This window comes from Kogia breviceps, chromosome 9 (genome assembly GCF_026419965.1).
Source record: "Kogia breviceps isolate mKogBre1 chromosome 9, mKogBre1 haplotype 1, whole genome shotgun sequence".
NCBI classification, from domain to species: domain Eukaryota; kingdom Metazoa; phylum Chordata; class Mammalia; order Artiodactyla; family Physeteridae; genus Kogia; species Kogia breviceps.
The window spans coordinates 87,667,271-87,680,112 of NC_081318.1; the positions used below are offsets into that span (position 1 = coordinate 87,667,271).

General features: G+C 37.9%; 2 protein-coding genes and 1 long non-coding RNA gene across 4 annotated transcripts in view; 2 read left to right on the plus strand and 1 right to left on the minus strand.

Annotated features, from left to right (window-relative positions):
* LOC136794866 (uncharacterized) overlaps positions 1-6,633 on the plus strand; it is an 80,540-nt gene extending 73,907 nt beyond the window's left edge. Inside the window, exon 3 of the long non-coding RNA XR_010842277.1 lies at positions 6,454-6,633. This is a non-coding gene — a long non-coding RNA (uncharacterized lncRNA). The remainder of the gene's footprint in view (positions 1-6,453) is intronic.
* The window catches only part of CCDC146 (coiled-coil domain containing 146), a 133,883-nt gene that overhangs the window by 75,023 nt on the left and 46,018 nt on the right, over positions 1-12,842 (minus strand). The window lies entirely within an intron of this gene.
* Positions 6,944-12,558, plus strand: FGL2 (fibrinogen like 2). Its single transcript, XM_059074961.2, has 2 exons — positions 6,944-7,654; positions 10,425-12,558. Exons 1-2 carry the CDS (start codon positions 7,039-7,041, stop codon positions 11,129-11,131), a joined length of 1,323 nt encoding a protein of 440 aa, XP_058930944.1. The 5' UTR covers positions 6,944-7,038; the 3' UTR covers positions 11,132-12,558.

Sequence of the window (12,842 nt, forward strand, 5' to 3'; positions counted from 1 at the left end):
TATACATGACTTGACCACAACTTGTGCGTCTGTGTTGTCATCTTTTTGTGCAACAGCAGTTGTTACAGCTGAACTTTATATCAAGTATCAAAACACATGCCATATCATTTGTACATGTAAACATGATTGAAATAATTGTGTGTTAAATACACAAGCAGAGGAAAGCTGTGGTAAATAATGGTGGACACTTTAAAATAAGTAAAATAAGGGCCAAGCAATTTTACATCTCTTGATAATGATCAAGAAGTAGTTTCTTATACTCTGAAAAATTTTCATTGCAAACAATAGGATAAGACTCAAATCATAGATAATATCAAACTAGAAGCAGAGAAAGAAATAAACTTAATAAGATAGTGCTGTACCTCAGAATGCCATATTTTAAATCATGTTTACTATTAAAACTACAACATTTACTCCATTTCATAGATTTTCTTTAGTTACCAGCACAGTAGAAATCACCTTTAAATTAACATTTATTGAGAATTCATATGCTGACATATATATTTCATAAGATAAACTTGAGTCTTTAAAAAAGTTTCAAAGAGAGGAAAGAACAGGCTTTTAAAAGACATACATGCAGCATGAAATTATTCAACTGGCATGGAATTAGTTTACTATTATCATTTTTCCATAAAAAGTTAATTGTTAAAGATGCATACTATTTTTATGAATGAACTGAAACAAATTCCTAAGCTAAATTTTATTATTCAGTTTAAATTTATGTAATTATATAACATATATATTGCATATCATATAAAATTATATAATATATAATAGATATATGTAATGTTATATATTCTATAAGTTCATATTTATATATTATTTTTAAATGCCAAGTAAAGGCAAACAAAGCAAATAACACCCTAAGGAATACAAGTGATAAAACCAAATTAACACTTAGAATGAATATATAGACATTTCTAAGAATTTAAAGCCTTGGATTTTGTAACAGTATACAGTCAATCCTCATTATTCATGTATGGCATATTTGCAAATTCACTTACTTATTAGAATTTATTTATAACTCCGGGATAATACTTGTGGGCTTTGGGGACCATTTGTAGACATGGCCAGTGTGGTGAAAAGTTTGAGTTGCCCAACACATGCATTCCCAGCTGAGCACAGAGATCAACACTCTGTCTTATTTCAGCTCTCATACTGTAACCAAGTGCTCTTTTTGTGGTCTAAGTGCCATGTTTTTCCACATTTTTGTGTTTTTTGCTGATGTTTTCACTGTTTAAAATGGCCCCTGAGCATAGTTCTGAGGTGCTATCTAGTGTTCCTCAGTGCAAGAAGGCTGTGATGTACCTTAAGGAGGAAATACATGTGTTAGATAAGCTTCCTTCAGGCATGATTATAGTTCTCCTGGTCATGTATTCTCTGTTAATGAATCAACAATATATACTAAATAAGATGTCTTTAAACAGAAACACATTGAAAACAAGGTTATATATTGATCAGTTGACAAAAATATTAGGACCAGAGGCTCATAGAAGCCTAACCCTGTATTTCCCCTAGGAGCAATGGTTTGGTATTTGCTAATTCAGTGTTTGTAGTGACATTATAGAAAACATAACTACCATAAATTATGAGAAACAAAGGGAAGACAGGAAAAGCCACAATTTCATTTTTATGATTTCTTTATTATGATTTTATTTTTTGTTTTCTTTGAGGAATATAAAAGGAAACTCAAGATCAATCTCCAATACAAGAAATAAAAATAAACATATTTTATTTCCTCAACATTGGTTATATGAAGTTTATTGAGTCTCTGGAAATTTAGAGAGATGACAGGAAAATTAGATGCCATGCCCCATGGATCTCTTAGCTCCTCCATGATCCCTGGCTTGGTGTGGGATACACAGTAAAAGATTTTGTTGATAAGATATTGACATTGATAAGATGGACATTCAAAGACTCCCATGAAATATTCCAGTTTCAGAAAATTCTAACCTGAGGAGCCCTAGATATCTCACTGAAGACCTAGGCCATTAGTTCATCAGATGACTGCATGTTTTATAGTCTTATTAAGAGTGGACCATTGGATATTTCTGCCCTATATTTCTCTTGACCCAGACCCTTAAGGATTCACATAGTGGATCTTTTATTGTAGGTCCATGTTGGAGGGTTTTCTAGTCTGGATCTCTTTATCTATGCTAGAGATGTACTTGCAAGACATAACAAAGAACCTACCAACTATTATTCTAGCTTTAACCCAAATCAGGCAATTATCTATGGGTTGCTGAAATCAGGCTTTTGTTTAACGTTCTTTCCATGAAATTTATAATGAACACGGACTAAGACCTCTAAGGAATATTAAGATAAACATTATTTACTGTTGACATTTCAAACCAAGTAGATTAAAAAGTGAATGTTTTAATTTTTTATCCCAAAACATGTACTCCCTAAAGAACTATCAAATTTAGTAAGTTAGAAACTACAAATATGTTAAATTAACAGGCATAACATCAAGAAAAGGATCTCAGTACTATAAATAATAATTGTTATTAAATTTACTTACTTACTTCCTTTGGTACAAATAGAAACATAAAGGGTTTCTTTATTTTAAGAAAACTGTATTAAGGGAAATGAAAATTTGCTTTTGGAATCTGATCCAGATACAGTAAATGCAGATCCTCTCTTAAATATACTTTGTGTAAGAAAAACAAAGAAGTTTGAATATATTGTGAATATAGACTGATGAAAGTAATTTTCATATGGGGCTTATAAAAATATATCTTGCTACTTTAAAATCCCAACATGTATTGGTTTTAAATAACTTGTTTAGATCTGAAAAACAAGTCTGTAAGTGGGCATAATGCATCAGTTCCAGGTTGAGAGCAGATATGGGATAGAAGTTTCCGGCACTGCCATGAGGAATCAGTAGACGATTTTAGGAGTCAGGGCAGGCTGGGCATGAGAAAATCCGGAAAGGGTTTCCAGCAAGAAGGAGAAGGCAGAGAGTCAAGGTTGGAGGGTGGGAATTCTGTAGGAGTTGAGGACCAGAAATCAGCTCTTCAAGTTTTTGATTATTTGAGAGGGTCTTTGAAACCCTCTCTCCTGGTCTTTGTGACACAGCACTCTTCTGGTTCTCATATTTTACCATCCTTTTGGTTCCTGTGGCTTCAAATTGACATCCATATCCATTCTGTGCTGTTTGTAATACTTAGATGTTCAACTGTATGTTAGATATTTCTACTTGGTGGCTTGTCACTCTATTCAGAACAGAAATACTACTACTACACTCTCCCCAACTCATGGCTCCCTCTCTACTCTCATTGCCATGACGTTACTTAACTTCAGTTGGAGTCATATTTCATGGCGCTCTCTCAACTCTCCCCTCTCCTTCCATTTTTCATCCCTTATCATATTCTATAGATTCTATTACTCTTTGACAAAAATAGTTGCTACCCCTTCACCACCCCTCCTGCTACCACACTAGTTCACCTATTACCTAGTTCCCGCCACTACACTAGCACCTCTCACCTAGCACAGCATTTCCTACTGGTTTCTAGCAGAAGATTCATTCCTAAAAATGGTGCTAGAAAAAAAAAGATTCCCATTATCAACCAAAATTTGAAAAATGCAGCATATGTTATTTTCTTCTTGGCCAGCCATAATGCACATTAGCAAATTACTGATAATTTTCACAGCCACCTGTCCTGGAACTCTGTTGTCACATAACGTTTATCAACATCTAGGTACTCACGTTCCAGAAAACACACTTCGGGAAACAATGACTTGGACTATTTAAAGGGCCTCTAAACTGCTCTCTTTGCCTAATCTTTCCCTTTCCAGTGCACCTATAATTTCAATGATAGATTAATTTCTCTCAAATGCTTAACTGATTATATTATTCCTTTGCTCAAAACCTTCAGTGGCTCCCCACTGATCTAATCAGTGATTTAAGCACCAGGCTCTCCACAATATGGTACCAATATTCCTTTCCAGTATTATCTCCCTGCCCGCCACATGGCAGGGTGGCACAGGAGAAGACGTGAACTTTAGAGTCAGACCCAGGTTCAAGTTCCAACTGTCCTTTAAAAAGTGTGAAACCATAGGCAAGTGATTTATTGCTTTGAACCCTTTCTTTGCTCATCTGCATATGCAGGAAGTAATTGTGTAGATGGGAGGATGTAGTGAGATAGTATTTGTGAAAGCTTCCTGCACAACTGTAGCACAACACTCTCTGCCCCCGTGGGCTGTAAATTCATTAGGCAGGTTGAGCCTCTTTCACGTGGTGGTCACTTAGTGTCTGCCTCTGTCAAGTGATCAATAATCTTTTAAAATTAAGAACCCAGAATTCCCACTTACTAGTGTCGATAAAAACTGATTAATAAAGAGATTTTTGGCCTTTATTTGGGGTATTTTCTATGGTCCCGAAGGGACAGGAGCCGGTTCCCATAGCACATCCAAGCTTTTTAGATGGAACTATGTATGCCACTGGCCCTTGGCTAAGTGGGGTGTGCAGGGCCCAAGAATCAACAGCAGTGCCTGGAAAGCAAACCCCTGATTCACAGAGAAGAAACAAAAGCCCATTGCAAGAGTCAGAAAGCTATACCTTTGTTAGATTTATTTACTTTTTTTTTTTGGTGGTACGCGGGGCCCTCACTGCTGCGGCCTCTCCCGTTGCGCAGCACAGGCTCCGGACGCAGCACAGGCTCCGGACGCAGCACAGGCTCAGCGGCCATGGCTCACGGGCCCAGCCGCTCCGCGGCATGTGGGATCCTCCCGCACCGGGTCGCGAACCCGCGTCCCCCGCATCGGCAGGCGGACTCTCAACCACTGCGCCACCAGGGAAGCCCCCTTTGTTAGATTTAGAAAAGCTTAACAGTGCTTATGATTTCACTTGAAAGTCCAACATGAACAAAATACAAAGCCCTCAATGCCCCTTCCTAAGAAGGAAAAGTGGATTTTTGTTTGATGTGTTCACTAGTGTAGCCTAAATGCCTGGAACAATGTCTTGCACGTAGGGGATGCTCAATTAATATATGATGGATGGACGGATATACATCTTCTATATGCTCTAACATAGTGCTGAGTATACAGATCTTTAATAATTTCTTGACTGGACTTGAAAGGCTAAATATGTGGATTTATAGCCTATCAAGTCAAAGGCATTTAATAATGTACCTTGAACTAAACATCGTTCCTATATATTTCTACTTTATAAGATATTTTAATCTATTATCTATATTATCATCATTCTCTTTCTTTTTAAAGTTACCTAATCATTCATTTATTTTCTCCCCTTACAGTAGGGGAGTGTCACAGTTTGAAAGTGGGTGAGGAGAGAGCAATGAAATTAGGAGATTAAATAGATATTTTTAGTCAAAAATTTAATATGCTAAAATTGGTTTGAATACATTAAATGGAATGAAGAGGAAAAAGAAACTTAATTTTTTAAAAAGCTGGAAGAAGATGGAGGAAAATGAGACATAAGGTGTGTAGAACATGTTTGACAAATTTGTTTGGAAAGAATGTTTCATTTTATACACTGCATTTTTTTCCTTCAGCACTGCACCACTCAAAATTTTGTAACTATCATCCCTGTATGAGGGGAGAATAGCCAGATTTCTCCTTCACAGTTACAGGAACCAAGGCTCAGCAAAGTTGATAATCTATAGATCCAATAAGAAGTAGATGCAGGGGTGGAATCTAGGTCTCCTGAATATCCAGGAGTAAATACAGTTTGGAAGTGTAAAGTGAGCCTGACCCATTTAGAGCGTGACTAGTTAGGCTGAATAGGAGCATTAGGCTGGAATGAAGGAGTATATAGAAAAATCATAGAAAATCAGGTTAAAGAAATATATAAGAGATAGATTACAGAGCACTTTAAATAATACAATAAGAATTTAGACTTTTAGCCATAATTTTGAAATTATTTTAAAAACAATATAAAATCCCTTTTTAATAAGAAACCTTATGTGAGATGCCAATATGTAAAATAAATTAAAAGGAGGTGGTTCCTTCAATAGAAGCTGTTCCCCCTTCCTGCCCTCAGCCTCTCAGGAGAAGAGTTTGAAAACCATGAAATAAATGGTTTGAAAAGTGTGAAAAGTCATGAATGCAGACATGTTTGGGGCAAAGCAGTGACACGGCAAGTGGCATAGAGACCAGGTGGAGGGCCCACTGCTGAGGCAGAAACACAGAAAGGGGACCTGCCAGGGCTGCCGGTGCGGAGGGAAGGCAAAGATGCCAGAGACAAAAGAAGAATCAGAACCAAGATGGGATAGACTAGTTCAGAGATTCATACTTGGCCGATGTGGAAGGACAGTATGGTCACAGAACTGGTGAAGAGCAAAGGAGAAGGCTGCTGGTTTTGATGAAAGGCAAGGATGTATTTTAACGGTGTTTTTGTCAGTTAGACATTCCTCCTGTGCTATGCAGTGGTCGGAGACATAGAAAGCAGCACTTTTTTTTCTCTACCAGTTTTCTTCCCTTTTCAAACAGATGAAACAAAAGTCCGCTGCAAGAACCAGAAAGCTGAACTTCATTATGTCTAAAATTTTAAGTGCTTGAGATTTCACCTGAAAGCCCAACGTGAAGAAAATACAGAATTCTCAATGCCCCATTGCAAGAAGGAAAAAGAACCATTTCCATTTTTGTAACATTTCTGTCCTTCACATAATCTGGATAACTAGCACATTCAATTTTATCTTTAAAAACTGTTTACCCCACTGTGGAGTTAAGTATCATGAAAATGATTTACTTCAAGTATAATTATTTTAAGATTCAAGATTTTTCTTGTGCTTTTTAAAAATAAAAGATGAAAGTGAAACTTGATGAGTATGTGCATCTGACCAACTGCAGAAGTTCCAAAGCGGATGGTTTTGATTGAGAACACATAACAGTGTTGGGCACACTGAGTTTGATGAGGACGATCTCCTCTTCCTCCGCGTTTCTGAGCCTGGTGATGCAACGTGCTCCCGCCCTTTTCTGAGAACACGGAAAGCCTGACTCAGGAAGGCAGCTGCAGCTCTTAAAAAGAGCTCTAGCCCGGCCCCCTTCCCTGCTGGGGCGAGCGCCACTGCAAAGATGAAGTTGGCGGAGTGGTGCTGGCTGAGCTCGGCTGTCCTTGCTGCTTATGGTTTTTTGGTTGTGGCAAACAATGCAACAGAGGAAATTAAAGATGAAGCAGCCCAGGACGCCTGCCCGGTGAGACTAGAAAGCAGAGCGAAATGCGAGGAGGGAGGCGACTGTCCCTACCAGGTGAACCTGCCCCCGCTGACTATTCAGCTCCCTAAGCAGTTTGGCAGGATCGAGGAGGTGTTCAAAGAAGTCCAGAACCTCAAGGAAATTGTAAAGAGCCTGAAGAAGTCTTGCCAAGACTGCAAACTGCAGGCTGATGACAGCCGAGACCCGGGCAGAAATGGACTGCTGTTACCGGGCACAGGAGCTCTGGGAGAAGCTGGTGACAACAGAGTTAAAGAGTTAGAGAGCGAGGTTAACAAGCTGTCCTCTGACCTTAAGGATGCCAAGGAGGAGATCGACGTGCTTCAGGGTCGCCTGGAAAAGCTGAATCTTGTAAATATGAACAACATAGAACATTATGTTGATAGCAAAGTGGCAAACCTAACATTTGTTGTCAATAGTTTGGATGGCAAATGTTCATCTAAGTGTCCTACTCAAGAACAAATACAATCACGTCCAGGTATGTATAATAATGTTTTCTTATCGTTTGTTCATGAATGTTATATAGCTAGACAGTATCTATAAACATTAAGCTGGGCATATAAGTTAAATAAAGGATGAATTATATGTTAAGCCTTTTATTCATCAAGGTAATACAGAAAAAACTATTATCTTTGCACATGTGCCCACAGAAAGGAATAGGACCTAATTACAAAAAATCATAATGAGTTCTGTATGCGTTAGAAAGCACTTTCAATTTCAAAGATCTTATTTGCTGACACCAGAGCTACACACAAACAGAAGTGGAGGGAGAGAATTTTTCTTTTTCTTTTTTCTTTAAACATCTTTATTGGAGTATAATTGCTTTACAATGGTGTGTTAGTTTCTGCTGTATAACAAAGTGAATCAGCTATACATATACATCTATCCCCATATCTTATCCCTCTTGCGTCTCCCTCCCACCCTCCCTATCCCACCCCTCTAGGTGGTCACAAAGCACCAAGCTGATCTCCCTGTGCTATGCAGCTGCTTCCCACTAGCTGTCTGTTTTACATTTGGTAGAGTATGTATGTCCATGCCACTCTCTCACTTCGTCCCAGCTTACCCTTCCCCCTCCCCATGTCCGCAAGTCCATTCTCTACGTCTGCGTCTTTATTCCTGCCCTGCCCCTAGGTTCTACAGAACCATTTTTTTTTCTTTTTTTTTTAGATTCCATATATATGTGTTAGCATACGGTATTTGTTTTTCTGACTTACTTCAGTTTGTGTGACAGACTCTAGGTCCATCCACCTCACTACGAATAACTCAATTTCATTTTTTTTATGGCTGAGTAATATTCTAAGAGAATTTCTTAATGTTTCAGTGAGTTTAACTTATTTATCTCTTCACTGAAGTGTTTGAAAACAGTAGAGTTAAGGCAGTGTTTGTGGTTGTACTCTGTTCTTTGGAAATCAGTTTATTTGTTTGGTCAGGTGACTGCTCCTTATATGGCAACAAGAGACCTCTGAAAGATTTTAGCAAGTAATCTGCAGGTCATAATCCCAAATGTCTAGTGGAAATGGGATATTTTATAGATGGGATAAAAGCAGCTATATGGCTTCATATGTGTGCAAAACTTTTTGCTTTGAGACCTAGTGGCCCAAAAACATTTTAAGGGGAGTTTTGGCATGCCACGAAGGGAAGGAATATATTCTTATTTTGTCCTCTCTTTCACTAGAATTCAAGCATGTAACAATAGAACCCATCTCCCCCATCCAGATTATTTGCTGATAATCTGAATTAGCTTTAATAAATATACGTTAAAGGCCATAAACCTAACTGCCTGTTCTGCCCACGAACTGCAAGCTGTGGCACTGGTTCCCCCAAACCCTGGTTTTTCCACATGAGTTTCTGGGACCATTGCTGATGGTGGTCTTATCACACTTTGGAAAGCCATCTCTGCATGAGTGTGAGGTTGAAGGGATATGGTGCCTGAAGCAGAGATCATGGTCCTTTGAAACAAGCACCTCATGCATCTTCCCTAGGTAGTTCCCCAGGGAAGGTATTTGGGAGATTCCAGGACCACTGTTGCTAATACTCCCAGCAGCCTGTATCTAAATGTGCCCTGCACGTTGCAAGGCAGAGTTTCACATCTTAGGTGACATACCTGGGTGAACATTAGATGTGGCACTGCGTGGCAATTTGTAATGACAAGAACAAGATTCTACTGTCTTTTTTTCTACTAAGTTTTGGGGAACTGAATATCTGAATATTCTGAGTTCTAAGTACACATGAATAGATTGTTTGTGGCTCATAAGTGGCTTGTATGAAACTTGCCTGATCCAGTACCAATTTTTTAAAAAATTATTTTGGAGTAAATATCTGTATTGGTTCCTACAGAGCCACATTAACTGTTTATTACACTAATTCTGAGCATAATCACCTGTGGTTTCCTTCTAGAAACCAGACATGTGAAACACCAGCTAAATATTTTCCTGGATAATAAATTCAGAGTAAGAATATTGGTATATTATTGAAATTTTTAAAAACAACTTAAGCTTCTTTATCTAATTGTCAAGCAAATAAAATAAATGGAAATGTTGATCTATGCTGTATTTTAGAATTTTAATAAATCATTTGGAACAATCCTATAAAACTGCCTGAAAGTGGAGTCTATCAGCCTCTTTAGGTGAAAGGATATAGAAGCCTGTGCTTCCTCTGTATACATGGGATGCAGTTCTAGGAGAGTTGGAATCATCTGACTTTCAGGACCAAGGGATGCAGTGGTTATGAGGACAAGCTTTGCAGCCAGCCAGAGCTCTGTCCTGGCTCTGCCGTTTAAAGCTTCTGTGAAGTTGGGCAAAGCCACAGATCCTTTTTGAGCCTCATATTCCTTCTCACTAGCAGGTTGTTAATAATATCTACATCATAAAGTTCATATGCAGATTAAGTGTGAAAATGTCATCAAGTCTTTGGCAGAATCCCTAGAACACATGCGGAGCCCTCACTAAATATTACTAAGTACTAAAACTATCACTTTTATTTCTTCTTGTGGTTGTTTGTTGGTGGTGTTGTCAGTATTATTACCAACCAAGACTGTGTTGAGGAGCTTTGTCTGCTTTATGACACCAAGTTCTTGTTCTGAGGCATTAACAAGCATTTGCTAAACAGGTTCAAGTAGGTTTAGCTGAGCAAGGTTTCATTATCACCATCGATCAAGTTATAAAACTGCTTTCGTGCATATAAAGGATTCTTTAGATGCCTAGTTTTTATTAACAAAATCCAATGCCTTTCTTTTTTTACCCCTGCAGTTCAACATCTTATATATAAAGATTGCTCTGAATACTACACAATAGGCAAAAGAAGCAGTGAGCTCTACAGAGTTACACCGGATCCCAAAATTAGTAGCTTTGAAGTTTTCTGTGACATGGAGACCATGGGGGGAGGCTGGACAGTGCTGCAGGCACGTGTTGATGGAAGCACCAACTTCACCAGAACATGGCAAGACTACAAAGTAGGCTTTGGAAACCCCAGAAGAGAATTTTGGCTGGGGAACGATAAAATCCATCTTCTGACTAAGAGTAAGGACATGATTCTAAGAATAGATCTTGAAGACTTTAACGGTGTCAAGCTCTTTGCCTTGTATGATCACTTTTATGTGGCCAACGAGTTTCTCAAATACCGTTTACACATTGGTAACTATAATGGCACAGCTGGAGATGCCTTACGTTTCAGTAAACATTACAACCACGATCTGAAGTTTTTCACCACCCCAGATAGAGACAACGATCGATACCCCTCTGGGAACTGTGGGCTCTACTACAGTTCAGGCTGGTGGTTTGATGCATGTCTTTCTGCAAACTTAAATGGCAAATATTATCACCAGAAATACAGAGGTGTCCGAAATGGGATTTTCTGGGGGACCTGGCCTGGTATAAGTGAGGCACAACCTGGTGGCTACAAGTCCTCCTTCAAAGAAGTCAAAATGCTGATCAGACCCAAGCACTTTAAGCCATAAATCACTAATGCTCATTCTTTTAGGTATTCATTACCTAATAGGGCAATTAATTCCTTCAGCACTTTGGAATATGTTTCATACTCTTTTTCCATGGCTTAAAATTTCTGAGCAATGGGTTCTTATGCTATACAGCATTTGAAATAAAGCGAAAAATATGCCATTTAAAGAAGTCCTTTGTTACTGTTACGCTGTTATCCAAATAAACACTTGCAAGCAATTGGGAATATTGAGAATCACACATTAGATTTATAATTCTCTTAATGTCTCTTATTTGAAAAGTTTTTACTCATATTACTCACTCTAATTAAAAAAATACTTGTTTATTCAGTAGGCTAGATTTTACACAAGTAACCTGTATTTTGACTGTGACTTAAACACATCTTTTCAAGCTATAAATAGTTGTTGGGTATTTATTTGTCTGTAAATACCCTATTCCTCATTCTGAGATAAACTTACTCAATTTATGGCATTTACAGCATTTTAATTCCCAAGCAAAGGGAAACATACGTAATTGAACCTGTTCCTGCACTATTCATGACATGTAAAATTTTATCATTTAAAATATTTTAAAATGTGATAGCATAATGTCACTCCTAAAAGCATTCAGAAAATGAATTTAACCTTAAAGACCATGGTTTAAAGGTAATTCATTCATCGTTTATAACTCTTTAGATGTTTGATGGTAAAAACTGTTTTAACATGAAAAATATCCTCCTTTGCTCCTATGCACAATTGTTTTTAATTTAAGACTGCTCACTACTGTGCGAGACTACTGGTAGACATTCTTTTGGAGAGGTAGGTGTGGGTGAGGAATGAAGCACTTATATATAGGCCAATTTTATATCCAAAGCGATGATATCATTAAGTGATTCACTTCATAGAAAGCTAAGTTTTATAGGACAAATAGATAAATTTATTAAAAAATATGAATTTTGAAATATATAGAACCGTAGTTCAAATATTATATATTTCAGCCCCAAATGGTATATTGCTTGTTTTGCTATCAGAAGATTCAAATACGGGTGTTTATTTTTTTTAACAAAACAAACGTATCTGGAACTTTTATAATTCATTAATTCCAGAATGCAAAAATGATATTAAAAAGATTATTAAAATAGTTTGTTAAATTTCAGCATTGTAAAAAGGGACCATTTCAGAGAGAACAGCTGTATTATATTGCATGTTTAAAAAAGTGCTCTAGGATAAAATTTGAAAAGGATACACCATACTGTGTGTGAGTCACAGAAATACATTCAACCTTCAATTTCTGGTGTCTGTTTCTACTAAAGTAACCAAGTTTTCAAAAATAAATTCACAAAGATGCAGCTTTACCCATTATTTGAAAATGATTAAGGAGGATAGTAGCTTTAGGTAAGAAGTTAATTTTTCAACTAATGTCTTTTATAGAAAATTCTAATCAAAAAGAAGCAAGATATTCTTTTTTTTTTTTTTTTTTTTTTTTTTTTTTTTTTTTTTTTCGGTATGCGGGCCTCTCACTGCCGTGGCCTCTCCCGCCGCGGAGCACAGGCCCCGGACGCACAGGCCCAGCGGCCATGGCTCACGGGCCCAGCCGCTCCGCGGCATGTGGGATCCCCCCGGACCAGGGCACGAACCCGTGTCTCCTGCATCGGCAGGCGGACTCCCAACCACTGCGCCACCAGGGAAGCCCAGAAGCAAGATATTCTTTTAAAAATATATAACATACAAAGTG

Bases quoted from the DNA above. Each gene is read 5' to 3' on its own strand.
- FGL2 (XM_059074961.2), top strand. From the start codon at position 7,039: ATGAAGTTGGCGGAGTGGTGCTGGCTGAGCTCGGCTGTCCTTGCTGCT. The intron at 7,655-10,424 runs GTATGTATAATA...TTACCCCTGCAG, and splicing joins ACAAATACAATCACGTCCAG to TTCAACATCTTATATATAAA.